This window comes from Canis lupus, chromosome 23, assembly GCF_011100685.1.
Source record: "Canis lupus familiaris isolate Mischka breed German Shepherd chromosome 23, alternate assembly UU_Cfam_GSD_1.0, whole genome shotgun sequence".
In the NCBI taxonomy this organism is placed as follows: Eukaryota; Metazoa; Chordata; class Mammalia; order Carnivora; family Canidae; genus Canis; species Canis lupus.
The window spans coordinates 46223291-46248928 of NC_049244.1; the positions used below are offsets into that span (position 1 = coordinate 46223291).

At 48.4% G+C, this 25638-nt stretch overlaps 1 protein-coding gene across 6 annotated transcripts in view; it reads left to right on the forward strand.

The window, feature by feature from the left end:
- The first annotated feature begins 568 nt into the window (after window positions 1-568).
- MED12L (mediator complex subunit 12L) overlaps window positions 569-25638 on the forward strand; it is a 319956-nt gene continuing 294886 nt past the window's right edge. For 5 of the 6 annotated variants that reach the window (XM_038571215.1, XM_038571217.1, XM_038571216.1 and 2 more), the window contains exon 1: window positions 569-841. In XM_038571215.1, the coding sequence (XP_038427143.1) occupies window positions 743-841 (99 nt within the window). In that variant the 5' untranslated portion in view covers window positions 569-742. The remainder of the gene's footprint in view (window positions 842-25638) is intronic. The other variant, XM_038571220.1, reaches the window with a different exon arrangement.

Genomic DNA, 25638 nt, shown 5'->3' on the forward strand with positions numbered 1-25638 from the left:
CCCCTGCAGCCCCGCCGCGACCGCCCGCAGCGCGCTCGCCGCCTGCCCGGAGCCGCCGCCGCCGCCGCCGCCGCCGCCTGGGGGGGGGGGACCGGAGCCGCGGAGCCCCGGAGCCTCGGAGCGCCGCGGGAGCCAGGCAGGCGTCCAGCCCCTGCGCGCCCGCATCCCCGCGGGCCTCGCTCCCTGCGCCCCGGCCCGGCCCGCGCCCAGGTGCGGGGGCTGCGGGGAGGGGTCCCCGCCGAGCGAGAGCGGCGGGGGCGGGGGCGCCCTGCCCGGGGCCCGAGGACCCCCTCACCTGCCGGCAGCGCTGGGGCCGCCCGCCTGGGCGCCCAGAAAAGTTTTTTTTCCGCGCCCCCCCCCCCCCGCTGCCCGTGCCCCTCCCCCACCCCCGTGTCCGGCTGGGGTGGGTTTGGGTCCATTGGTGCAAAAAGTCACACGTCCCCAGCAGCTGCTCCTCCCCCCGCCCCCCCCCCCCCCCGGGGACGGGAGGAGCGGCGCGTCCCGGGCCCGAAGCGCCGCCGGTGCCCGCGGGAGGCTGCGTGCGCGCCGGGCAGAGGCTGCAGCCACCCCGCTTTCTTCGTGCCCGCAGCGCCCCGGCAGCGCCCCGGCAGCGAGCGAGGAGCGGCGAGGAGCGGCGAGGAGGGGGCGCGCGAGCCTGTCTGCAAAGTGCTGCTCCCTGGTGCTCAGAGGCGGCGGCTCCAGCTCCAACTCTCATTCATTTCGCCGGTTAACATGAGAGATCATGGCCGCCTTCGGGCTCCTCAGCTATGAGCAGAGACCGCTGAAGCGCCCCCGGCTCGGGCCGCCCGACGTCTACCCGCAGGACCCGAAGCAGAAGGAGGTGAGGAGGCGCCGGCGGGGCGGCCTCCCCCGCGCCCCGGGCCGCGCTCCGCAGCGCTGAGCCGGGGCCAAGTTGGCCCAGCGGGCGGCGCGGGCGCAGCTGCGGGGCCGGGGGCGCGGGAGGGGCGGGGGGCGGGGGGGCCCCGGTCCTCGGTCCTCGGTCCTCGGTCCCCGGTCCCCGGCGGCGGCGGCGGAGACCCCCCGGCTGGCGGCCCCTGCGCGGCGCGGGGGCGCCCGCTCTCCGCGACCCGGGTCGCCCGTCCCCGGGCCTTGCGCGGCGCCGCCGGGTGCCCCGCGGGGCCCCCCTCCGCCGAGCCCCCCTCGCCCGCGCGCCCCGGCCGCCGCCGGCCGTGGTTCGGTCCCCGCTGCCCCGCTCTGTCCTCGTAAACTTTTGGGGAAATGTTGGAATGCGGTGCCTCCGACACGGGTCCCCAGGTTTTGCGCCAGCTGAGCAGCGACCGGGTGGAGGGAGGTGGAGACGGGGGTGGAGGGGGTGGGGGGTGGGGTGAGGGGAGACCTTTTCTGGTCGGATTTTCCCGTTTGCTGGGGAAGTCTTTTTTTTTTTTTTTTTTTTTTTTTATCGAGGTGATGAATATTGAGGTCTTTGCACGCACTTCTTTCTGTAGTCCCCCTTTTCCCTTTAAAAAAAAAAAAAAAGATCAGTATTAAGGGGAGCCTGATTTTCGTCCCTAGAGGCGATTGGTTTAATTGCGGGAGGCTGTTTTGTATATGTAGAAGCCGACGGGTTACCTTGGAAGGGAAATGAGTCCCGAGATGGCTTATTTCTTTGAATGAAACGGGAGAAAGCTCGACTCTCGCCTTAGGTACACTGGCTTCGGTGTCTGGAGTAACCATGGCATTTTATAGCCATTGATGTGTTTGTCAGTAGTTAAGAAGTAATTATGTAACAACTCTCCAGTTATAATGATCACCCTTGGCTACACAATTTGCCCAGGGATTTGCCTTTTCTTTTCTTTCTTTCTTTTTTTTTTTTTAAAGATCACCTGCCACCCAGCTGTGCTTTCTGACTTTGCCAGCTGCAGCCCACCCATCCTCTGTTTTCTCCAGCAAAAAAAAAAAAAAAAAAAAAAAAAAAACCCAAAAAACAAAAAAACAACACACACTAAAAACGAAGTGAGCACATTGCAGAACTTCTCTCCGGGAATCTAAAAATCCTCTGTTAAAAGTTTGGAGGCCCACTGACATCACGGAAAGGGCTTTGTGAAGAAAGAGGGAGGGGTCCTTAGGACTCCCCTTTGGATAAAGGTATTTATTTCAGTAACAGAGGAAGAATGCTTGTTCTGATTAAACTTCTGTTAATATTTCTGGAAATTAAGGAGTGGCAGTTCCTTTTAGAGGCTTAAGCACGTAAACATGTTGGAGCATCCGTGGAGTGAGGAATTCAGGTGGAAGCTGGGAAGGTTTTACAGGTGGTTCTGTTGAGGCTTCATTCACAGAAGGATGGATTGATGAGATCTTGCAGATTCCCTCTCCATCTATTTCTCTCTGGGCTGTTTCCACTCAGATTAAAGTTAATTGTTAAGGACTAGAAATAACAGTTACTGAGGACCGACCGTAACAAAGGTAGTCGCTTACAAATCAGTGTCAGGAAATTTTTAAAGTTTTGGTGGGGACAGCGATACTGATTGGCTCATCGTTCTCCTCTTGTAACGTCTTGCCATATTTTCCAGAGGGAAGTGTAATTAATAGCATCTCCCTAGTTACGGGATGGTCGTCTGGGATGCCGTGTGGACTTAATATATATAGTGTTTATTTCTCAGGTCAGCGCTCATTCGGGATTGAGGCCTCTCCAACTATGGAAAAAATTATTTTGGATTTTAGGATTTTACAACATGTTCTGGAGTTCAAAACCAGAAGTGAGCTTAGAACCTATTTTATATAACTTTCTTTTGACAAAGTGAAACTGAGGCCCCAGGAAGCTTGCTTGACTTAATCAAGGTGTGTGAAAAAGAAGCGGAGGATTCGGACCACCAAACCAGTATTTGTGTCAAGACCAATACTGTGTTAAGAATGATTCATGTTAAATTGTGTTGTTCGGATATTACCCCCTTTCCCCCAAGGCAGCCAATATTTCGTCTCTCTGGAGCAGAGCCAGAGTTGTGTGTGGCCACAGTCAAATTTGAATACAATATGGAACAGGTGCTTGGCTGTTCTTGGGTGGTGGTGTGGTGAGCCCTGTTCCACAAGCTTCAGTTATTTATGTAGGTTCCCAAGAGTTCCTTCCTATCCCTGTATCACCTGTACTTTTATTCTAATGTTTTCTTTATTTTTTTTTAAAGATTTTATTTATTCATGAGAGATACAGAGAGAGAGAGAGAGAGAGAGAGAGAGGCAGAGACCCAGGCAGAGGGAGAAGCAGGCTCCATGCGGGGAGCCCGACGTGGGACTCGATCCCGGGACTCCAGGACCACGCTGTGGGCCGAAGGCAGGCGCTAAACCGCTGAGCCACCCAGGGATCCCCATAATGTTTTCTTTAAATTAACCTTTAAGAAACTTGGTTTCCTAGGCAGCAGTATACATGCAGTTATGGATTCGCATCTACAAATGTAATGCAAAATTTAGAGTCCAGTTGTGTGTATGCATATGTTAAATTTGTTTTTAATGATTTTATTTACTTGAGAGAACATGAAGGGGCGCAGGACCAGAGGTAGGGGGAGAAGCAGACTCCCACTGAGCAGGGAGCCCCATGGGGGGCTCCATCCCAGGACCCTGGGATCGTGACCTGAGCTGAAAGCACACCCTTAACTGACTGAGCCACCCAGGCGCCCCTTAATTTTTTATCTACTTGGTATTACATGCACATAGCATTATCCGTAATAAAACCAGACTCTATTAAAACTTGACAAAAGTTTATTTGTGCATTTAAAACCATTGTTGTGTTCCATCAGAGATCTGTGTCTCACGTTGTGGCAAGTGCTGATTTAATGGAGGAAGTAGGGGCTTCCAAATTGGGCAGGGCTGGATTTGGATTCTGGTTCAGCCTCTTTGCAGTTGTATGGCCTTGGGCAAGTTGTGGAACTTCTCATTTGTAAATTAGTGTAAGTGTTCTATTCAGGAAATTTCGAGAACTCTGGTTTGAAATGCATTACATTTGTGTGAGAAAAACCCTCCTCCCGGTAGAAGCTATTCTTATTACTATAGCTGTGACTCTTATTATTGTTGACCAGTGCTAGTAGTGTTCTGGAAAACAGCTCCTGGGAGGTAGGCTGGAACTGTAGAATGAAGATCCCCTATGGAGAAGGAGGGGAGGGTGAGGAGAGCTAGAAGCTGTAACCTGCTCAAAGGACCATTTTTTTTTTTTTTTGAGAGCTTGCCTGGGCATCAGCACCCCACAGGACTTTAATTTTATTGTGTTATAACACTTTGTTTTCTGACTGTCCTCAAGCTTTAAGAACAGAATCGGAGAACCCTTGATTTCCCCTAATTCCTTACACTCCATACTACACGTTCCTGGATGTCTTGTCGGGTCGGTTCCCACGTATATTTCCAATCTGTCCACTGCTCCCCAGTTTGACTGATATGCTCGACTTTCTTTCTGCTTCAGGTTGACATTTCTCTGCCCCTGGTCTGGTGTACCTGCCGATCTGTCTGCCTGGACACTTGTCTGCCTGTCCGGCCCCCCTCCACCATTCTACCCTGCTCTTCTCACCTTAGCCTGTGGTTAGGAGGGTAGGCTCTGGAGCACCTCTGCCTGGGTTTGCAACTTGGCTCTCCTCTTTACTCCTCATTCTCCCCAGCCCTCAGTATCTCCTTTTGTAGAGTGGGGGTGAGCATACGCTCTACTCATCGGCCTATTGGAGCATGACATGGGCAATGCATGTACGGCGTGTAGACGAAAGCCTGGCATGGATTCAACACCCCGGTACTGTCAGGGCCTGTCATTTTTCCTTCGGGTCTCACCCAGTGACCTTCTCAGAGGCCTCTCTAGTATAAGTCTATAATTTGTAGTTTTGTATTTACTTGCGCGCAGCCATCGCCCACTAAAGGGTCAGTTTTGTGAGAGCAGGGATGAGCGCTGTTTCTAGGCATCACTAAAGCACCCGGCACTAAAGTACCTGTAGTTAGTTCCTGGGATGCCGAGGGCACAAAGACTTGTTGGAATGTATGAATAAAAGTGGGAATGAATGAATAAAAAGAAGTCTGGTGATGGCAGGTGTTGGGGAAAGTCTAGGTCAAGGCGGAAATTCTCCTTGACATCTAATCTTGGAGGTGACAGAGGAGGAGTTTACCCTGGGATAGAAGAGGCCTAAACAGCTGAATAGTAACTATTTTCAGGAAGTCAAATCAGTTAGAAAAATAGTTTGGGTCAATAGTGAGATTTCCAGGCAGCGAGAGCTCTAGAGAGCCCTGCCAGTGGAGGGGATGGCTGGGTGTGCAGTGCAGAGGCTGCCCAAGGACAAGTCTAGTAAAACTCGGGCGGGTAGGGGAAGGAGTTGGGGGAGTTGGAGAAGGTGGGTGGTGGTGGTGGTGGTGGTGGTGGTTGTGGTTGTGGTCTGTGTCTGCGTGTGGATAACCCAGAATAGCTGTTTGCAAAACTTGACCTATGCGAATCACCTGTAGAGCTTGTTCAAAACAAATGGCTGGATTTTTCAGATTGAGTAGTTATGTGCAGGGGCCCCATAATTTGCATTTCTAAGAAGATGACTGGTGATCTGATGGTTGCTGGTCCATGCCCCACCTCCGCCCCTGCTCTAAGGACATTGGCCTGTTCTGCAGAGCCTAGAAAGTTCTGCCTGATGTAGGTAGCTCAGATCTGGACGTCTGTGTATGGCTGAAGTTGCAGTAGTTGGTTTAGCAGCGAGAGTGTGGTGGGCTTTCCCCAGAGGTTGTTCCCCTCTTAACTCAGATCGAAGGGGATGAGTGCAGATGTCTCCATCCTCCTTGAATGACGTGCTGTCACGCTTGGAATAACAGGTTCCTTACCGGGGCCTTCAAGGCCCTCCATCTGGCCCTCGTTCACTTCCACAACCACTACCTGTCGCCAGACCACCTGGCTTGGAGTTCTGGCATCATCGCTTACTGCCTTTTTGACTCAGATCTCACTTGTGGAATGGGGTTCCTCTTTGTTCTTACTATGTGGGGTTGCTGGAAAGATAAAAAGGTAAAATGAGATTTGAACCATGTCTGGCACACAGACAGTGCTCAGTTCGGGTGATTACTACTGGTGTAACTCCTCCCTTGGTAAAGAGTCCCAGGGCTTCCCATTGAATTTGTTAATATCCCTAAGACCCTGCCCTTTGAGATCTGGCCCCTGGGCTTTGAGTCATCCCTTCCTGACTTGCTCATTCCCCTCTTGGCTGTGGGATAGGACCAGTGGCCCCTTCTCTCTCCTTCCAACAGGCTCAGCTCTTTTGTGCCCTGTTCTTGTCCCTGACTGCCCCTGTAGTCCCGTTTCCTGTCGTTTGGCTCTTGTTGGAGACTCCCCCCTCAAGGAAGCCTTCCTTGTAACCCATCTTTTCCTTCTCCTCTCTAGCTCATTCATCTTGGGTTAATAGGTTTTGGCAGCGCCGGCCACTGAAATGGTTGCTGATTTTCTCCGTGGTCTTCCACGCTTGGAATGTAAACTGCACGAGAACAGGGGCTTCTCGGTGGCGGTCACAGTTTTGAGCTGCCTAGTGCCTGGGATTGGACTAGGTGCTCAGTAAATAGTTCTTGCAGAAATTAATAAAATGCAGGAAGAACTCTTAATGAGCAGTTGTATTTTTAACGTCTGACTGCCCCAATGCTTGTTTTATTTTGGCAAAGCCTGTTTTCTTGTTAGCACGTAAAACTCTTAAAACATGTTAAATGGTTATTTTGGAGACAGCTGGGGAGATGGGGTGAGGGGAGGTGAAAATTTGTTTCTTTATAATCTTGGAGAGGGAGGTTGTTGATAAGGTTGCCTGAGAAGAGAGGACAGGTTGACCAGTTGCCTGGGGGACCCTAAGAAAGGTTAGGGAAAAGCTTCTTCCTGAGATTGACTGGCTGCTTCCGGCCGTCATAGGACCTCCTTGAATACCAGTGTTTTGGGAGGAACATCTGTACCATTAACTTGGGCCTCCTGAGACTCAGGCCAGAATCATTATAGGAAACATTGGGTCAGAGGCCTTGTTTCTTTCTTCCTGCTGCTCACAGAAGTGTTACTACCCAAACTTTGTGGCCAAGAAGTAGAAACCCAAGTGGTTGTCCTTTCTCAGGGTCTGCTAACACCTGCAAGCAGCATCGTCAAAGATGCCTGTTAAACCTGCAGATATAATCCCCCATATCAGACTTCTGAGTCAGAATTTTTGGGAGGGAGGCTGAGGAATTGACATTCTGAACAAACTTTTCAGGTGATTCCTAAATATATTGAGAATAATGGCTTTAGTTTTTATCTTTATTTTTTTTTTTTAAAGATTTTATTTATTTATCCACGAGGGACACACACACACACACACACACACACACACACACACACACACAGAGAGAGAGACAGGCAGAGGAAGAAGCAGGCTCCATGCTGGGAGCCGGATGGGGGACTCAACCCCGGGTCTCCAGGATCACGTCCATGGCTGAAGGTGGCGCTAAACCACTGAGCCACCCAGGCTGCCCTCGTGTTTATCTTTAGAAAATGTTGTAAGCCAGGCTCCCCCTTATTTCCTACCTGCTTCCCACTATTAGACGTATTAAAGTCTTTAGACAAATACACCAATTTGAAGCATTAGTACCTTTTGGTACAAATGCGTGCAAATGAGTTTAGCTACTTCCCACCTGAAGTTCTAATAACCATGGTTCCCAGAATAGGCTTGTTTTCTATCAGCTGTTGATGGTTTATAGCAGAGTAGCATGCCCTCCTTGCCTTTGAAATATCCACAGCTCCCTCCTGTGTGCGCTTGGTTGAATTGGGGCTTAGGGGAGCCGGTCTTGCTTTGTCCCATGGGGATGCTTTTTGCACTTGCTCAGGGCAGTGGAATTTTCTCTTTGACTCTGGGCCTGGGCTCTTCGGGGCCTCACGCGAAGCTGTTCATTTTGGGTACGGCCCCTGTTAGCCTGTTGGGTTCTTCACTTAGGCTGGCCCACGGTGGGGATGCACCGTGCTCCTTTCCGAAGCTAGAGGACCGCAGCGTGAAGTCTGGAAGGCAGACTGTTGGGTGAGCACTAGGCAGGAGAGGATGGAGATGAAGAGTCCTAGGACGTTAGTTCAGCCCTTGTCTCTTGCGGGCGTGTGCGCCTACACACGTGAACATGAAGCAGAAGTGGATGAGAAGGTGGAAGTGGCAACTCCAAGAATTTCGAGGTATTTCTTCTGCAGCTCTCCTTAAGGGGGAGCTCTGGACACCCCCCCCCCCCCCCTTGTGAGGCTTCTTGATGGATGGACGAGGCAGGGAGTTGAGGAGTTGGAGGGGGTCGGTGAGAATGAACACGATTCAGGGTGCCCTTGGGCCCTGTGCTGAGCAGCGGTGAAGGAGCGGCCTCGGGGCCTGCGAGGGGAGCCTCGTAGTGCCCTGCAGAGGGAGGTGCCTGCCTCCTACACATTCCTCCCTGAGGAGGGAACGGGAAACGCTCTTAATTGTCTCTTGATAGCTGGCGATGGTGACAAGATGGTTCATTGCACTGTCCTCTCTAGTTCTCTGTTAAGGGAAATCCACATAATAAAAATGTCATTATGTTACAAAATAGTATGATTTCTACCAAAAAAAAAAAAAAATCTGGAGGGCATAATCAACCACTCGCAAGCAGTTGTTATCTCAAGGATGGGATTAGGGCTGATTATTTTCTTTCGGCACTAACCTTTATTCCGAGCTGTAAAAATACATGTGCACTCCTATTGTCACTGGAGGGAATGACTTAAAGAATAATTATTTTGAGGTCCTGAGTTTACAGGAATGGGCCTTTGTGTTTGGGTCCAAGCTAAGCTAGAACCTCATTGGCTGGTTAGTGGAGAGGGCTACAGTATGCTACCCCAGTGGAGTGGGGTACAGGTATGCGTGTACCTCATGCTCCCAGAGTCGAGGTGAGGTCGGGGTTAGGGCTGTTAAGGGAGCATTCTAGCTCTGCCATGTGCACCGTGTGATTTGGGGTGCTGTCTTTTTCCTCATTCCTCTTCCTTGGGAAGAATGACCTAACCATCTAGGTTGTTTTGAATGCGAAGGAGCACTGTAAACTTACATTGTTACCAAATGTGAGGTGTCAATTCCGTGGTGGGCTAGAGCATCAGTACCGAGTGATGATTCGAATTTTGGGAGCTTTGTCAGCAGGTTCATAGCATTTTGGCATCTTGAACTCTGGCACGATGGATGTATTTGCGCGATGGAAATGTGCAAATGCTACACAGGTGGTTTTTTTTTTTTGTTTGTTTGTTTTGTTTTGTTTTTTTTTTGAAAGCCAGTTGTTAAACATTTACCAGGATGCTACTGGGTATAGCACTTTATTGCCTACTTGACCATCATTCTTATCCCAGGATTCCCTTACCTGCTTCCTGACAAAAAGTTTTCTTCAAAGCCAGACCCTCCCTTAGGTAAACCTCTCTTGTGGCTTGGAGTGAAGTATTATGACTTCATTCTGGCTAAAGAGATTTAGCGGAAATCTACCTTAGGACTTCTTCGGAAGAACTTTCTTCTTGCCAAAAAAAAGTGTAGGCGCAGGGGAAGAACGCCCTCTCTCAATGCCCTGATAGCTCCTTAATTTTCTATCTTTGGAAAAGTAATTAGAGGTAGGGCATCCGTCTTGTGACCACGAGGCAACAAGCCTACGAATGAAAAGCCAACACAAGAGGAGTTGAGTGGCTTTATGAAAATTCTTAAGCTACTGGACTGACTTTAGGACCACCCCTCCCTGGACCCATTAAATAAACAATGGATGTCCATATGGTTTAAGCCATTTGGGACCAGTTGTCAATTTTCCGTGGCTGAAAGCATTCTGATGTTGTCATGGCACTTCTCATTTATACATTGGCACCTGAAATCATCATGGCATGAGCCCTTCCATTCCCCTCTCCCCACCTTATAGAGAATGCACATCCCAGAAGTCTCCTCCTCTCTGGCTTAATGGGTATGTAGCAAGAGCCGGGGAGCACCTGTATCTTGCCTGCTAGGACATTCTGGTAGTGCCTATCAGAAGCTTGCAGGAAGTGGAAATGGCTTTCTTTATTTCCATGTCTGTCAGAAAGGGTTTAGGTGGGAAGGAAGGAAGAGCCCTGATCTGTTTTGTTTGGAGGAAGATTCTATGGATCTATACCAGGTTTTTTTTTTGGGGGGGGCGGGGGACTGGGAATGTTTAGAGCTAGAAGGGAACTTAAAGATGCATTGTTCTCTTTTAATACAAAAGGAAATGGAGTCCCAGAGAGGTTAAAGGGGACTCCCGTTAAGGCAGATCTGGGCCAAGCACCTGTGTGCCCCGATTCGTTCTTGCAACTTTACTTGGCCTCCCCTCTGTACCCAGCCTCTGCTCCTGGTTGACACCCAGTGAGAATTTCTCTGTACTTCAGGGCACCCAGTGTCTCTGTCAGAGCTGGGGACTGAGTGGCCCACCATTTGATCTTAGAACTCACCAGAATCTTTAATGGGGTCTCCTGGGCAGAGGGAAGGAGACTCTGGAAGCTCAGGCAATCCTGAGCTTCCAGCTCCGTCCGTGGCCTCTGGTGTAGGTAGCTCTGGCGTTGGCCTCCGTGAGCTCTGCATGTAGGGGATTGATCCCACCCAGTTTCGGTTTTCTTGGTTGAGACGCTCCTTTCTTTACGCGTAGCTCTCGGAGACGCAGCTAGACAAGTACTGTTGCCTCCTTGCAGGGAGCAGCCCTTGCATGCTGTGTTCTGTGTAAATGGATGGAAATGCTATGGCCCTGAGGCTTAAACCCCTGGGTTTTATTTTCCATGTTTTGAGGGCAGTATACATGCGTGGCAAACAAATGCAGTCATTCAGCTAATATTATTGAGCGCCTTGTGGGCCCTTTGCCAGCTGTGGCTTCATGGGGATGGGGCCCGAAACTTTTATCCTCTATGTCCCCGGCTCTGAGCACAGCAGCTGGGACTCAGAATTTCTTCTGTGAGTAAACGTAACAATAAACAAATGGTAGGAGCATTGGTCCTGGGCCCCCAAAGACTTCAATATAGAGCAGCGGTTTTCATTTGGGGGTGATTCCCACTTCCCATTTCAGGGACACTGACAATGTTTTCAGAAATTTGGGTTGTGAGACTGTGTGTAGGCACGTGTGTGCCTATACATGCTGCTCCTGGCATCTAGTAGGTAGAAGCCAATGAATGTTTCCGACATTCTCCAATACTCTGAGCAGGCCTGCCTCTGTGGTGTGCCCCCCCACCCCACCCCCCCCCCCCCCCCCCGCCCCCAGGATTATCTGGCCTCAAAAGTCAGTAATTCCAAGGTTGAGAAACCCTGGTCTAGAGGAAGTGATAGATTTGTAAATAAGGAATACAATGTTTCAGATATTCTTTGAGAGGAATGTACAAAGTGCTGTGGAACTAGGCCAGAGTGACCCATTTTTTTTTTTTTTTTTCTCCCCGATGGGACCTGATAGAGGAGATTTTTGAGTCTGGGACTTGAAGGATGTGTAGGAGTGGATGGGGCTGAGGATGTGAAAGAAAATTAATTTTGGGGAAGAGGGAGCAGCTTGTGCAAAAGGCCAGAAGGAATGTGGGATGTGCTCTGGGCTGTGGGCCTGAGGCATGGTGTGGGGTATGCAGGGGGGAGCTGGGTTGGAGTGGGAAAGAAAGGTGGGATCGAGTTATGGGGGCCTTTGGATGCTGTGTTGTTGAGGCATTTGGATAATATAGTGGAGGTGGTGAGGTGCCTTTCCAGGGTGTGAAGTTCAAGGAATGAGATTTAAGGTGACTCATGGTTGCAGTTTGAGGGGACTTTGGCCCTGAGGGTCATACTGCGGTAAAAAGGCTCTGTGGTCACTAACGATCCGTGCCCGAGGGTGGATGTATTAGTTTCTTCCTGCTGCCACAACAAGCTTCCACAAACTAGGTGACTTAAAACAATGGAAATTCATTTTCTCACAGCTCTGGGGGTCACAAATCCAAAGGGAGTGTTAATAGGGTTGCACTCGCTCTGGAGGCTCTAGGGGAGAGTCCTCTCTTTCGTCATCCAGCTCCTTACCTTCTTTGTGGTTCTCTCAGTCTGATTTCAACCTCCTATCTCACATGGCCTTCCCTGTGCATCTCTTCTTTGTGTGGACACTTGTTACTGGGATTAGGGTGTATCTGGGTGGTCTAAGATCTCATCTCAAGGTCTTTAAATTACGTGTCTGCGAAGATCCTTCTCCAAAATAAGGTAACGTTTATAGATGCTGATGAGATTTGATGTGGGTATCTTTTAGGTGCCCATTTTTTTGGCCAATAGGGTTTGGGAAGAAAGAAGAGGGTATTTAAGAGAAAGATTATTTGAGTGGCGGGTTGATAAAGTGGAAGTGAGATAAGGAGAGGAGTATGGGGGTATGCCAACATTTTTAGCCGAGGCCCGTGGTTCTTTCCCAAACTTTCTGATCCTAAGGCCCCTTTATAGTCTTCAACATTATTGAGGATCCTCTAGAGCTTTTGTTTATGTCGGTTATATCTTGATGTTTACCTTATTGGAAATCAAAACTGAAAAATTTTAGAACTATATATCCATTTAACTGTAATAACAAACCAGTTTCTTGTTATTTTCTTTTTTTTAATGAGCAATAGCTATTTTTACAAACAAAAATGTAGTAAAACGAGTGGCATTGTTTCACATTTTTGCAATTCTCTTTAACATCTCGTTCTGCATTCAGTCTGTTACAATATGTTGTTTTGGTTGAAGGATCTGGAGAAAATTTGGCCTCACGTAGATGTGTTGTTGTTAAGTTCTTGGGAACCCGGGAGGACTTGGACCTGGAGAGCTGCTGGCTCACACAGTTGGGGAGGAAGATTGATGGTGGTCCCAAAGCCAACATGCCGTAGGGAACAAAAAGAACTTGTTTAATCTTTTTCCAAAGGATGGTGAAGGTAAAGGTGCAGATGGAGAGAAAAAGATGCTTTCCGAATGCATTGGATCCGAGATGCCTCAGATTCAAGGTTGGGTTCAAGGTTGGAATGTATAGTGGAAGCTGGAAACCTGGATTTGGGTGTAATATGTGCATAGATATTTCAGATCATGGCTGTGATTACCTGCTGAGTGTGCAGAGAGATGGAGAAGCCAGCAGACGAGGATGACACTTTTCAGGGCTTATAGGTCCTGGACCCTGTCAGCAGGAGCTCTGAGGAGGGCACCTGTTAGGGAGATGGGTAGGGGGTGATGAGCAGCCCAAGGGGAGAGAGGAATATTGGTGGAGTTCCAGCTACATAGGTGGCCTCTTAGTTTAGCACTTTATCTCCCCAGGACCTTTGCACGTGTGCTTCCTCTCGCCTGGTGGCCTTTTCTCTTTATCACTGCCTAGTGCTTGTTTTCTTCTCAGCACTCAACGAGGTTTGTGTTTGTCTCTTACCTGCTGTGTCCCCCAACCAGTAGAAGTTCCATGTAGCAGGGACCATGTCTCTTTCATTCCCCGCTGATCACCAGATGCCAGGAGAGAGTCTGGGATATGGTGAAAGTTAAGAAGTATGTGTTGACGGGATCTGATAACAGACGGTCATTACTAGCCAAGGGTTATTAGAAGCCTGGTATGGGGCACAGGGATGCCAGGATGTAGAAGACGTGGTTCCTGCCCCTGAGGGACGTGACTGGGGGAGGTGACACTCCTATTCACTGGGCGGGGAAGTTACTGAAACTTTCAGTGGGGTGTTGGGAACAAATGAGGGAGGGGTCAGGTTTTTTTTTTTTTTTTTTTGTGGGATTAGGAAAGTCTTTAGGAATGGGGGTGTTTTCTAGGTGCCACGGCCTTCTGGGCAGATGGTATGAGCAAAGGCACAGAGATGGAAAATAAGACGTGGTCTTCAGGTGAACTGCACATAGTTCAGTAAGCTGAGAGTACACTGAATCTATAAACTTGAACATATCTGTAACTTTTGGGGAGCACTGAGAGAGAAGTAGAGCTTAAGACTGCTGGAGAGAGCAGGGCTATCTGCAGAGCAAGACCGACTTGGCCCCGGGGCCAGGGGATTGAGATCCCAAGGGGACTGATACCTTATGCAGAGTGTTCTTCTCCATTACTGCCTTTGAGAGAGGAGGGGAGACAGGACTTACACGGGCTCCCCATTTATTTATCTTGAGTTTTCTACAAGGCATTTTCAGAGTCAGCGTTACTGTGCAAAGATTTTCCTGAGCAGGAATGAATGTAGCCTTCAGCCCACATCCAGTGTGCCCCAGCTCAGCTATGCAAGTGCTGCCTTGTCAATTAAAATTTTGATAGAATTTGTTGCTTCCCTTTTCTAGCCATTTCATTCATGGATTAATCTAACGGGGTTGTTGAGATTGGGACCATTTAAGGCATTGGCAGCAGTGAAGAACGAATAAAAATGTATTTTGTCTGAAGTGTCATTGGGATTTTTTGCTAAGATGCTGGATTACATAAAGGTATGGGGGGTTCTGTCAGAATCATGTTCAAGGGGCACCTGGGGGGCTCAGCGGTTGGGCATCTGCCTTCGGCCCCGGGCGTGATCCTGGAGACCCGGGATCGAGTCCTGAGTCGGGCTCCCTGCATGGAGCCTGCTTCTCCCTCTACCTGTGTCTCTGCCCCTCTCTGTGTCTCTCATGAATAAATAAATAAAATCTTAAAAAAAAAAAAATCACATTCAAGCCATTGCTAAATAATGTATTTTTTTCCTGAGTTCTGTGAGGGAGGTTAATATTGACGTTGCTCAGTGTTTTTATTTTTAAAGCTTCACACTGTGTTAGTAGGCAGTATGGAAAATATTTTTGGGGTCAGAGCTGTTTTTATTCCTTGGTCAGTTTCAGACTAAATGGCAGCTCCCTCTTGAAAAAAAAAATTCTTTATGAATTGGAGATACTATTTACATTTTGACTATTCTCATGAGATTTGTTCTTAAGTCATTATTAAGTAATCGAAATGTTTTTGAAGTCATATTTTCATTTACTCAGTACTTGATATATACCTCCCACTGGGCTAGGTGATGTGGGGGTGTAGAAAAGAAATAGAAGTCTACTTCTGTCCCCTCTAGAACAGTGCTGCTCAAAATATCCATGGTGAGGGACCAGTTTTTTTTTTTTAAATTAATTTTCAATCTGTTGCAGACTGATAGAAATGTGATTAAAATGACTTACTAGAAGGATCCAGCTCGAATGTAATGGCAATATCAAATTGCTATAAAAGTTTCCAAGCGCTTCTTCTTCCTCCACCCCCATCCCCCTCTGGGCCGGTAACAGTAGTGAGTGGGCCATACCCTGAGCGAGTGGCACCGCTCAGGAAGTTAGCATCTGGTTCACTGAGATGCATAAAACATTTAGAAGATGACCGATGCATTGATTTATTTTAAAACTGAGGAGTAACCCGAACATTCAGGATGCACATTCCGTCATGATAGCCGGTGTTGCTTGGTTACCCCGAGTGCTTGGCGGCGTGGCTTTGCGGGCCTCCCAAACACCTCCGAGGTGGGCACTGTGACCTCCTTTTTACAGGTGCAGAAACTGAGGCACGGGGTGGGGGGTGGGCCTACTTGTCCGAGGTCAGTTGGCTGCACGATGGTGATGGTGATGGTGATGGAGCCGGAGGTGGACTTGAGAGCCGGGGCCCTAACTATTGTCTACGTGTAGCGAGGCTCGAGTCCCGAAGAGAGAGGACGGCGCGGGAGGCAGGGGGGCGCGGGGGACGGGGTGGCAGTGAAAGGGCCCGGGTTGCACCCTGCCTAAGCGAAGGCTGAAGGCGCAGGGCCGGGGTGCAGGCCTCCGGGGACCCGCCTGGAGCCCCAGCAGGTGGCCGATTCATCCCCCGGCTCCTGCCCCCTGTGACCACAGCTGAAGTCAGAAGGGCCCGCGAAGGAGCGGCAGTGGGTGACAGGCCGGTCACAGGAGACGCGAGGCCTGTGGCAAGTGCTCAGGTCGCTCGGCCGCTGTCCTCGGTCCTGTTGCTCGACGACCTCCGAGTGACACGTCCCCGTGCTGTCCGCGGCGTTGGTGGCTCTCCAGGATCCTGGATTGCCGAGGGGAGCGGGTATCCACACCCTCCACGTGGGCCCCGAACTGGCCCGGAGGCCTTGGGGCTACAAGGGCCCAGGGAGGGAGGCCTGGGGGCTCAGCGGTCGAGCGCCGGCCTTCGGGCCCGGGATCGAGTCCTGCATCAGGTCCCCGCGGCTCCCTCTGCCTGGGTCTCTGCCTCGCCCTCTCTGGGTCTCATGAATAAATAAAATCGTAAAAAAGAAAAATAAAAGGGCCCGGGGTGCTTCAGGTCTGGCCTTCCGTACCTGTTGTTCCCCGGCTGCTTGGTGGCCGCTTGGTCACCAGGGTCCTGGGATGCTTGGCTGAGGTCCTGGGAGAGGCGGGATTGAGCAGGCCTCCTGGAAATAAAGAGGGCAGAGGCTGGGAGATGGGTTTTTTATTTTTATTTTTTTAAATTTTTATTTATTTATTCTTGAGAGACATAGGGGCAGAGACACAGGCAGAGGGAGAAGCAGGCTCCCTGCGGGGACCCAATGCGGGACTCGATCCCGGGACCCCGGGGTCACGATCTGAGCCACCCAGGCGTCCCTGGGAGATGCTAACAGAGGTTAGCTTTCAGACATTTCCCAAGGCGGATATTGGTTTCCTTGACTCAGAATGGTAGCCTGCAGCCCAGGAATTGACCTAAAAACGGCACCATTACCAACGAGAAAGAGGACCCCCCCCCCCCAGTCTCTTCCTCTGCTTTCAGGCTGAAAGGATGACCTAACAGTTTCATGGGATTTTTTTCCCTATATACCCCTTTATCCCTCTCACCCAATACATTTTCCTTTTTATGAATTTGCATTTCCTTTGGTGGAGATTGCACAACGCTCCTTCCCCTAGGTGTGTGCCTAGCATGGGGTGGGGGGAGTAATTAGGTGTGAGGTAGAAGGGTAAGCAAAAGAAGTCAGGTGAGGGGTGTGAGTCACTCCACTGGACAGTTAACTTCAGAGAAGAGAAACCATGGCTTGTGTATATGTTCTCTGCCCTCAAGTCACCTGGCACAGTGGGAGGCAGATTCCAGTCCTAAGTGTGAAAAATACGATTTACAGGAAGAGTGTACCCGAGATGTGATCGCAGTGCAAGAATTGTGTTGGGACCATGGCTTACCTGAGCGACGCGGGCTCGAAAGAGCAAACTGCCCTTTGAGGCTGCCTTAAACACAACCCTGGGTGGGATAGACTCTTGGAGGCATTAGGTCCTTTGCCTCCTTCAAGAGCACGCAAATCTAAAAGTTCAAGTATTTTTTTCCTCTGGCAGTTTTCTTACTTTTTTTTTTTTTTTTTTGTCTGAGAGCTACATCCAGGTGTTTGATATTGGAAGATGATGCATTTGAATTTGATTTGAATATGAATTAATGGATACAATTATTTAAATATGAGTGGAATAAATGTTAAGTATATTTAGATATAATTTGAATCAGAGACTCTCCCACTTTATTTATTTTTTTAAAGATTTTATTTATTTCTTTATCTGCGAGAGAAGGTGGCGGTGGGGAGGGTGGCGCAGGGGGAAGGGCAGAGGGAGAGGAAGAAGCAGTCTCCCCACTGAGCAGGGAGCCAGATGTGGGGGCTCCATCCCGATCCCGGGACTCCAGGATCAAGACCTGAGCTGAAGGCAGATTCTCAACCGACTTGGCTACAAAGACGCCCCCCTGACTCCCACCTGCCCCCCAACTCTTCCACTTTAAAATGAGGAGGGACTGCCTGTCTCGCCAGGCCACTTATGGGGAGGGTGAGGCTGTTACGGTGAATTGACACCTCTAAAAACCACATGTGTTCAACACCTTGGTGGACGTTTCCACCCAATTCATTGGAGAATTATCGAGAGTAACTCTCAGTATTTCCAGTAACTCCCAGGCATTTCCACCCAGTTCACTGGAGGGTGTTGGTCACGTGTATGATTGAGGCCTACGTGCACCGGCCGGCCGTACAAACGATCTATAATTATGATGATGATGATACTTTTATTTTTATTTTTATTTTATTTATTTATTTTTTTAATTTTTATTTGTTTATGATAGTCACACACAGAGAGAGAGAGGGGCAGAGACACAGGCAGAGGGAGAAGCAGGCTCCATGCAACGGGAGCCTGATGTGGGATTCGATCCGGGGTCTCCAGGATCACGCCCTGGGCCAAAGGCAGGCGCTAAACCGCTGCGCCACCCAGGGATCCCTGATTTTTAAAATACTAGTGTGGGGGGCGTCTGGGCGGCTCAGTCAGTGGAGCATGCGACTCTTGGTCTTGAGGTTGTGAGTTCGAGGTCCAGATGAGGTGTAGAGATTACCTAAAAATAATAAAATCCCAAAATACATAGTGTGTACCTCCCTGTTCGTGTGCCTCACGTGATTTTCACCTTTTCTTTAAAATGGGCACATGAGGTAGGTGGAGGTGTATCCATTTCCCAGGAATGGGAGCCAGGATCCCCCTTTATTTCTGTTGGAACCACACCGATCTCAAAGATCTCACTGTCTTGGGGGAACACACCGCATCTACCAGGGGCCAGATCCTCACAGGGCCACTTAACCTGCCTCTCAGCCTCAGTTTCTCACCTTGTAAAAGGAGGACCTATGGGTCTAAGCCGCTTGGGTTATGAAGATGAACACGAATGTGCTGCTTAATGGCCAAGGGAGCGTGGTGGTATCGTTGCCATGATTTTCTTTGCTTCTCTTTTTGCCTGCTGCTCTGTACAGGTGTGAAGAACTTACTGGTTTGTGTTGAGCTCATATCCTTTGGTTTCCCCTAGGCCTGCATAGTTTCTGATTGATGGCCTGCAGGTGTGGTTTGGATGGGGTGAATATTAATAGCAATGTAGATGAGGGTGGATGTACAGAGCTGAGTTTCAGATGTGGCTTTGATGCAAATGTGGCCCTGGTGTTGGGAGATGTTGGTGGGGGCGGGGGGAAGTGCTAGGTTGCCTTTTAGGGGAGTCTTGCCTCCCTTGAGTCAGTCTGACTCCTCCGTTGGCCCTCTTTAGAAGGCTGGTGGCATTTGGGCAGCAATGGGGGACCCGACCTTCCCTGGTTTTTTTTTTTTTTTTTTTTTTTTTTTTAAACTTCTCAGGCATTATGTGACACCTCAGAAGAGATCCAGATGAATCGGTCCCTGTTTCTGCGGTGTGGGGGGCTGGCCAGGGTGTCCTCTCTCTGCAGAGTCTAGTGATAGTGTTGTACACTTTCGATAGCTGTTGTAAACTCTGCAGTGGTTGTCCCTGATGCTGCCAGATGGCTTGGACCCCGGTGTTGCGGTGTTGGGGGGTAGACTTGCCACGAGGGATAGAGCAGTCCCTTCATGCTTTCCCTACAGGTATGTACGTTTTAGTTTCCTAGGCCTGCCATAGCAAAACACCACAAACTGGATGGCTTCAAACAATGGGAATTGATTCTCTTGCTGTTCTGGAGCCTACCGTCCTCCTGGAGGCAGGGCTGCACCTGGAAGCCTCGAGGTGAGGATCCTTTCTCACTTCTTCCAGCTTCTGGTGGCCCCAGGCTCTCTGCCTCTTTCTTCCCTCTGTCTTTTCTCCTGTAAGGACACCAGCCATGTTGGATTAGGACCCCCCCACAACCCCCTAATTCAGTATGACCTCATCTTGTATCTGCAAAGACCCTGTTTCTAAGAAATGCCACATGCACAGATACAGGAGTTAGGACTGATCTGTCTTTGGGGTACACAAGTCCACCTGTTACAGTGCGGCTACGGGGCCTGTCTCGGGATCCCCTTCTGCACATCCCTGGTTGGTCTAGTACTAGATTTTTCCCTCCTGGGTCCTGGCTCAGGAGGCCCTAGGTGTCCCTTTCACTTTTCTCAGGAACTTCAAGCTTACAACCATCTCCCCCTTCTCCTGTTACCTTCCATCTTGTCCTTGCCTGGATTCTTTCTGGTGCCATTAAAACACGCACAAGGCCCTCCCATCTTCGCTCGCCCTCCACCCCGTGACTCCATTTTCCCGTTTCTCTCCTCTTTCTCCAGACTTTTCCGAAAGCATCCTGTGTGCCCGCTGTCTCCTTCACCTCCCACTTCTTCCTCTGCTCCTTCCAGTCTGGCTTCTGCCTTCGTCAGTCCACCGAGACACCCCTCACTGAGGTCACAAGTGACAACAGCCACATTCCCAGCAGCACTTGCTCCTATTGATCTCTCTGTTGGTGAAATAACATCTCACAGCTTCTGCGATAAAACGCTCCTGGTTTCCTTTCTCTTCTCTGGCCATGTCTCCTTGAAGGCTTTTCCTCCCCTACCTGGCCATTAAGTCAGTACTGCATTTTCTGTGGGGTCTGCCCTAGGCTCTTGTCTCCTCCCAGTCTACCCTCTCCCTAGGTGCTCTCAGCCACCCCAGGCCTCAGTTACTATCTATATGCAGACAACTTAACAGCACAGCCTAGACTTCTCTGCACTCTAGAGTGCAGAAGAATATAAATATAAAATACTTATATATTTAAGTGCCTATAAAAATATATTGTCTCGGGGCGCCTGGGTGGCTCAGTGATTGAGCATCTGCCTTTGGCTTGGGTTATGATCCTGGGGTTCTGGGATCGAGTCCCACATCAGGCTCCCCACAGGGAACCTGCTACTCCCTCTGCCTATGTCTGCCTCTCTCTGTCTCCCATGAATAAATAAAATCTTAAAATATTTTGTCTCTTTTGCTACCTCAAACTTATGTTTAAAACTGAACTTGAGATCTGTTCCTCTTCTAACCCCCCTCAATACTGCTTACCCAACCTTTTTTTTTTTTTTTTTAACATTTCTATCTTTTTTTTCCTTAAGATTTTATTTACTCATGAGAGACACACACAGAGAGAGAGAGAGAGAGGCAGAGACATAGGCAGAGGAGAAGCAGGCTCCATGCAAGGAGCCTGACATGGGACTAGATCCCGGGACTCTGGGATCACGCCTTGAGCCAAAGGCAGATGCTCAACCACTGAACCATTAAGGCGTCCCTGCTTACCCTATCTTAAGAGAAATTACCATCCCAGAAATATGGGGGATGTTCTTTCTTGACAGCCTTATTACTCTTGGTCATTTCATCCAGCACTTCAACAAGAAGTTCAGTTGAGTAGCCCTCCTAAATACCCCTCTCTACCTGTGTCACCACCGTTTTGGTCCTACCTATCATCATCTGATGTCTGGACTCTTATGAGAGTCTGCTAACTAGTTGAAATCTCTTTGCCCCTGTACTCCCAGCCACCCAACTGCTGAGCCACCCAGGCGTCCCAATAAATAAAAGCTTACAAAAAAAAAAAAAAAAAAAAAAAAAGTCTTGGTTTGTCTCTGTATTTTTCCCCCCTTTGCTCATTTGCTTTGTAACTACAATTCCACATGTGAATGAAATCAAATGGTATTTGTTTCTCTCTGACTTATTTGCTTAGCATAATACTTTCTGGTGCCATCCGTGTCATCGCAAGTGGCAGGATTTCATTCTTTTTTTATGGCTGAGTAATATTCCATTCTATGTATACATACCACGTCCTCTTTATCCATTCATCAGTCGATGCATACTTGGGGTGCTTCATGGGGTTTTGCTTTTTTATACGTTCTGACAATCCCTGTCCCTTCATTGGAAGCCAATTAATATTTAATTCTCATTTCCTATAATTTGATATGATTGGATTTACGTATAACGTTGTACTATTTTTTTCTGTCTCTTGCTTTCTTTTGGATTAAGTCATTTCTTATAATTTTAAGTTGCCTATTGATATTTTAGTTATACCTCTTTACGTTGTTTTTTTTTTTTTTTTTTAATTGTTCTGGGAAGTACAGTGCTTTTCACCATCTTAGAATTAATATTGTATCACTTTATGCAGAATGTCAACCTTACCATTATAAGGTCCTCCTCTTAACTCAGTTAACTTCTACTTCTCAGTTTGAGCTGAGGCTCAAAGGCCACTTCTTCAGGGAATTCTTGTCTGATTTCTGAGACTGTCAAGCCCCTGTTATGTGCATCCTGAGAAGGTGGTGCTTCTCCTTGGGGGCATTTATCGCTTGTAATGTGCTCACTGTGGAATCCCCAGTACGTAGCACAGTGCTGTATACTTATTTATTTGTTGATTGAATGAAAGGGAGTCCTGAGTTGTGGTTTGAAGAAGGCAAAAGATTTCATGATAATGTACTCCAGGGGATGGGAAAGGCATTATGTAAGGCTTGGAGGCTGAAAAGATGATTTATGTGGGAAAGAATATAATAGTCAAGTAGATTAAATGAGTTAAAATATAAAAATAAAATACAGCTCTAAGTTTTTATAACCGTGGCCACCGTTTATAGAGCACTTAATATGGGCCAGGCACCGTGCTAACCTCTTTGTACATTTTATCTTACATAACCTCAAGCCTGTGAGTTATTCTTGCCTCATTTCAAACGAAGCAACTGAGGTACAGAGAGGTCAGGTACCTTGTTCCCAATCACCAGTAAGGGCTCTGCATTCAAACTCACATCTGTGTGATTTTAACGCTGAGGAAAGAAGTGAGACTGGGAGGTGGAGCTTGATTGTTCAAGGCATTTAATGCCTCTTTGAGGTAATGGTGCTTGGGTTTGGAGCCACAGTTAGGTGGAGAGAAGGCCCACAGGTATCACTGAGGGCTTGGAGGGGTAGCATTAGGTGCTTCCATTCTTTAGCCCCTTCTGGGGAAAAGAAGGAAAAAAGTAGAAGACCTTCTGAGGCTTGTGAACAGGGGAGGGCAGAGAAGAACACTCATTCGAGGAAGATTCATCAGGGCCTGTGGGCAGGATGGATTCAGGTAAAAATCTAAACAGAGGAGAGGAACCACACAAGGAGCAGTGCCTAGGGCCCACTGTGATGGCAGCCATGGGTTAGAGAGGCGACAGTTGTATTTTATTATTTTATTTTTAAAATTTTTTAAATTTTTATTTATTTATGGTAGTCACAGAGAGAGAGAGGAGAGAGAGAGAGAGAGAGGCAGAGACACAGGCAGAGGGAGAAGCAGGCTCCATGCACCGGGAGCCTGACGTGGGATTCGATCCCGGGTCTCCAGGATCACGCCCTGGACCAAAGGCAGGCGCTAAACCGCTGCGCCACCCAGGGATCCCGACAGTTATATTTTAAAGGGATGAACATGAGACCTGTTTTGAGAGGAGTGTGGATAAAATTGGTTAGGGACTAGGAAAGATTATTCCCCTATTTTCTGGGTCCATTTATACCCACCACCTCTAGGTGTTACCTAAAGACCATTCACTGTATCCACGCATGGGGATTATCACAGCTCCATTTCTCAGACTGGGATCTGCAGACATCCTGAGGGGTCTCGGAAAATGCTCTTTCCAGGGAGGGCTGGGCAAGGCTAGGAAAAATCATTATCGGGCTGTTTTTTTTTTTTTTTTTTTTTTTAATTTTGTTTGGTTAAGACCCTCGCTCACCCAGTCTGCCTGATGAGCACACAGAGGGACATTTTTCTACTTCTGTGGCATTATCATAGTCCTGGTGGACATTTCTGTCCAATTTGTTGAACAGTCAGTGAGTTAGTGTGTTAGACACGAGTGACTAGAGAGATAGGGCATGCCTGCACAGGTTCTGTGGGTTAGAGGCGAAGTCTGGAGGAGGTTACGCATGTGTGTGCTTGCATGTCTGTGTGCATCGGTGTATGTGTTTGCCTACATTTATTATCTGCTCTTGCAACAGTCATTGGAAATTGTCCCAATTGACCGACTGATCTACCTACCTACCAACCTGTCTTCCTTCCTTTCTAAGATTTTATGATTACCTCCTTTCCTAACTTTCTAAGATTTTATGATTTATTCATTTGTTAATTTAGAGAGCGTGAGAGGAGGAGGGGTAGAGGGGGGGAGAGAGAGAAAATCTCAGGCAGACTCCGTGCTGAGCATGGAGCCCGACATGGGGCTCGACATCACGACCCCAAGATCATGACCTGAGCTGAAACCAAGGGTCGGTTGGTTGCTCAACCAACTGAGCCACCCAGGCACCTCTTTTATGTATTTTTGCCTTGAGTGAGAAAGAGCTTAACCAGCTTCCAGGCGAGTATCAAAATGTTTCTACTTTCCGGTGAAACATTTTATTGAAATTAAAAGATTGCTTTGAAAGTGATCCAAAAAATAAGATTATCCTATGAAGTTCAAGGTAAATGTGTGAGATTTATGGATGTATTTGGAGTTCACCCAAGGCCCTGAAGATCCAGTTTTGGTGTCGCTGTGGAATACAGAAATGCAGAGTGAACCTGGCCTTCTGTATGAACATGGAACAATTTCTAGGATTCTGAATGTATGTAGGTGCCTGTCTCCTGAACATTGCTTTAAGGCTTATTATTTTAGTAGAAACCAATGATAAAGAGGGGTGAGAGTCCTTCTTTCTCCATGTCGAGGTTCCCTTGGGACAATTCTGTTGAAATCCATATGCACCCAGGTCTGGTGTGCCGCTGCCCAGGGCCACCAGGCAAGGACTGTGAATTTACCTTCGCAAATAGGCATAGTAGCTGCTGAAGGTTCTTTTGTAAGAATCATGGACTATGGGCCGCAGAGCAAGCCTAAATCTCAATAAGAACCATAGTTAGGATTTTGGTGGTGATCCTCTTATTTAGAGAGATCTTTGAAGAGGTTCAAGTCTAGTGCAAGAGGAGGCTATTTGTGTCCTATACAGATTCTGGCTTGGGGATTTTAGAGTCATGCCATTCCAAAATCTGGACTCTCGCCCTTCTATTTTTTTTTTTTTTTTTTTTTTTGCCTGATTAGATTTGGTAGCTTTGGCAAAGGCCTTCAGAGCAAAGTGTCATAAAAGTGTGTTAAGTCCATATAACACACATTACGTTTGTCTGCCTCTCTTATTGCTGCCTAATGCCATTAAGTATCCACATCCTAGCCTGTTTCCCCCAAGTTGGGGTCTACAGACAGACATCCTCAGGCCAGAGAGAATATTTTCCCTTTAAAAGGGGTCTGTGGGCGCATTAGCAGAGTTTGAGAAATGAAGGTTAAACGAAAGCGAACACCCTGGAACCTGAATCTTACTTTTAACTCGTTTTTTTGAAATTCTTGCCATTGACTTTCACCCTTTTCAGAAACTTTTGGAAATAAACCACCAGGGTACATATTTTGGTTATGATGCTTTGGGCTTTTACTCTCTTTGCCTTCGTTCTCTAGGAAGCTGACCTCCTAAAGTTCTGTATCAGTAAACCTCAAATAAAAGTGACTTCCAAGCTTCTGTTTTGGCTGTTGGCTTCCTGATATAATTGACTACGTGGTGGCCTTGATGTTTTTATTCATTGTGGGTCTGTGAAATGCCGAAGGAGTGAAAGAGAAAACTTTCATACGCTGGTTTCCTTCCAGGATATGTGTGTGTGTGTGTGTGTGTGTGTGTGTGTGTGTGTGTAGCTTTGTATTTGTGCCTCTGCATTGTGGCAGAGAATTCTGACCCGTCTTTTTTTGGACACACAGCTTCCTCCTGATGGTGAGTGCAGCATTGATGCTGGGCTTGGAAGCCCTGGTTTTCTAGAAAGCCACAAACTCCAGATCTTTTGTCACTGGTTCTCAGTGTGTGGTCCCTAGAGCTGCATACTTGGTAGGTTGTTAGAAATTCACATTTTCAGGCTCCACCCCAGACTTAACTGGATTAGAAATTCTGGGGGTGGGGCCCAGGAAGCTGCATTTTAACAAACCCTCCAGGGGATTCTGATGCATGCAGACACGTTAAGAACCCCCTCCTAAGGCCAGGGTCTTTTTAGTTTCTGAAATGGACTCTTTGTACACCTGAGTGCTTACTGGAGCTTCAGGTTATCACTTTGCTGTATCA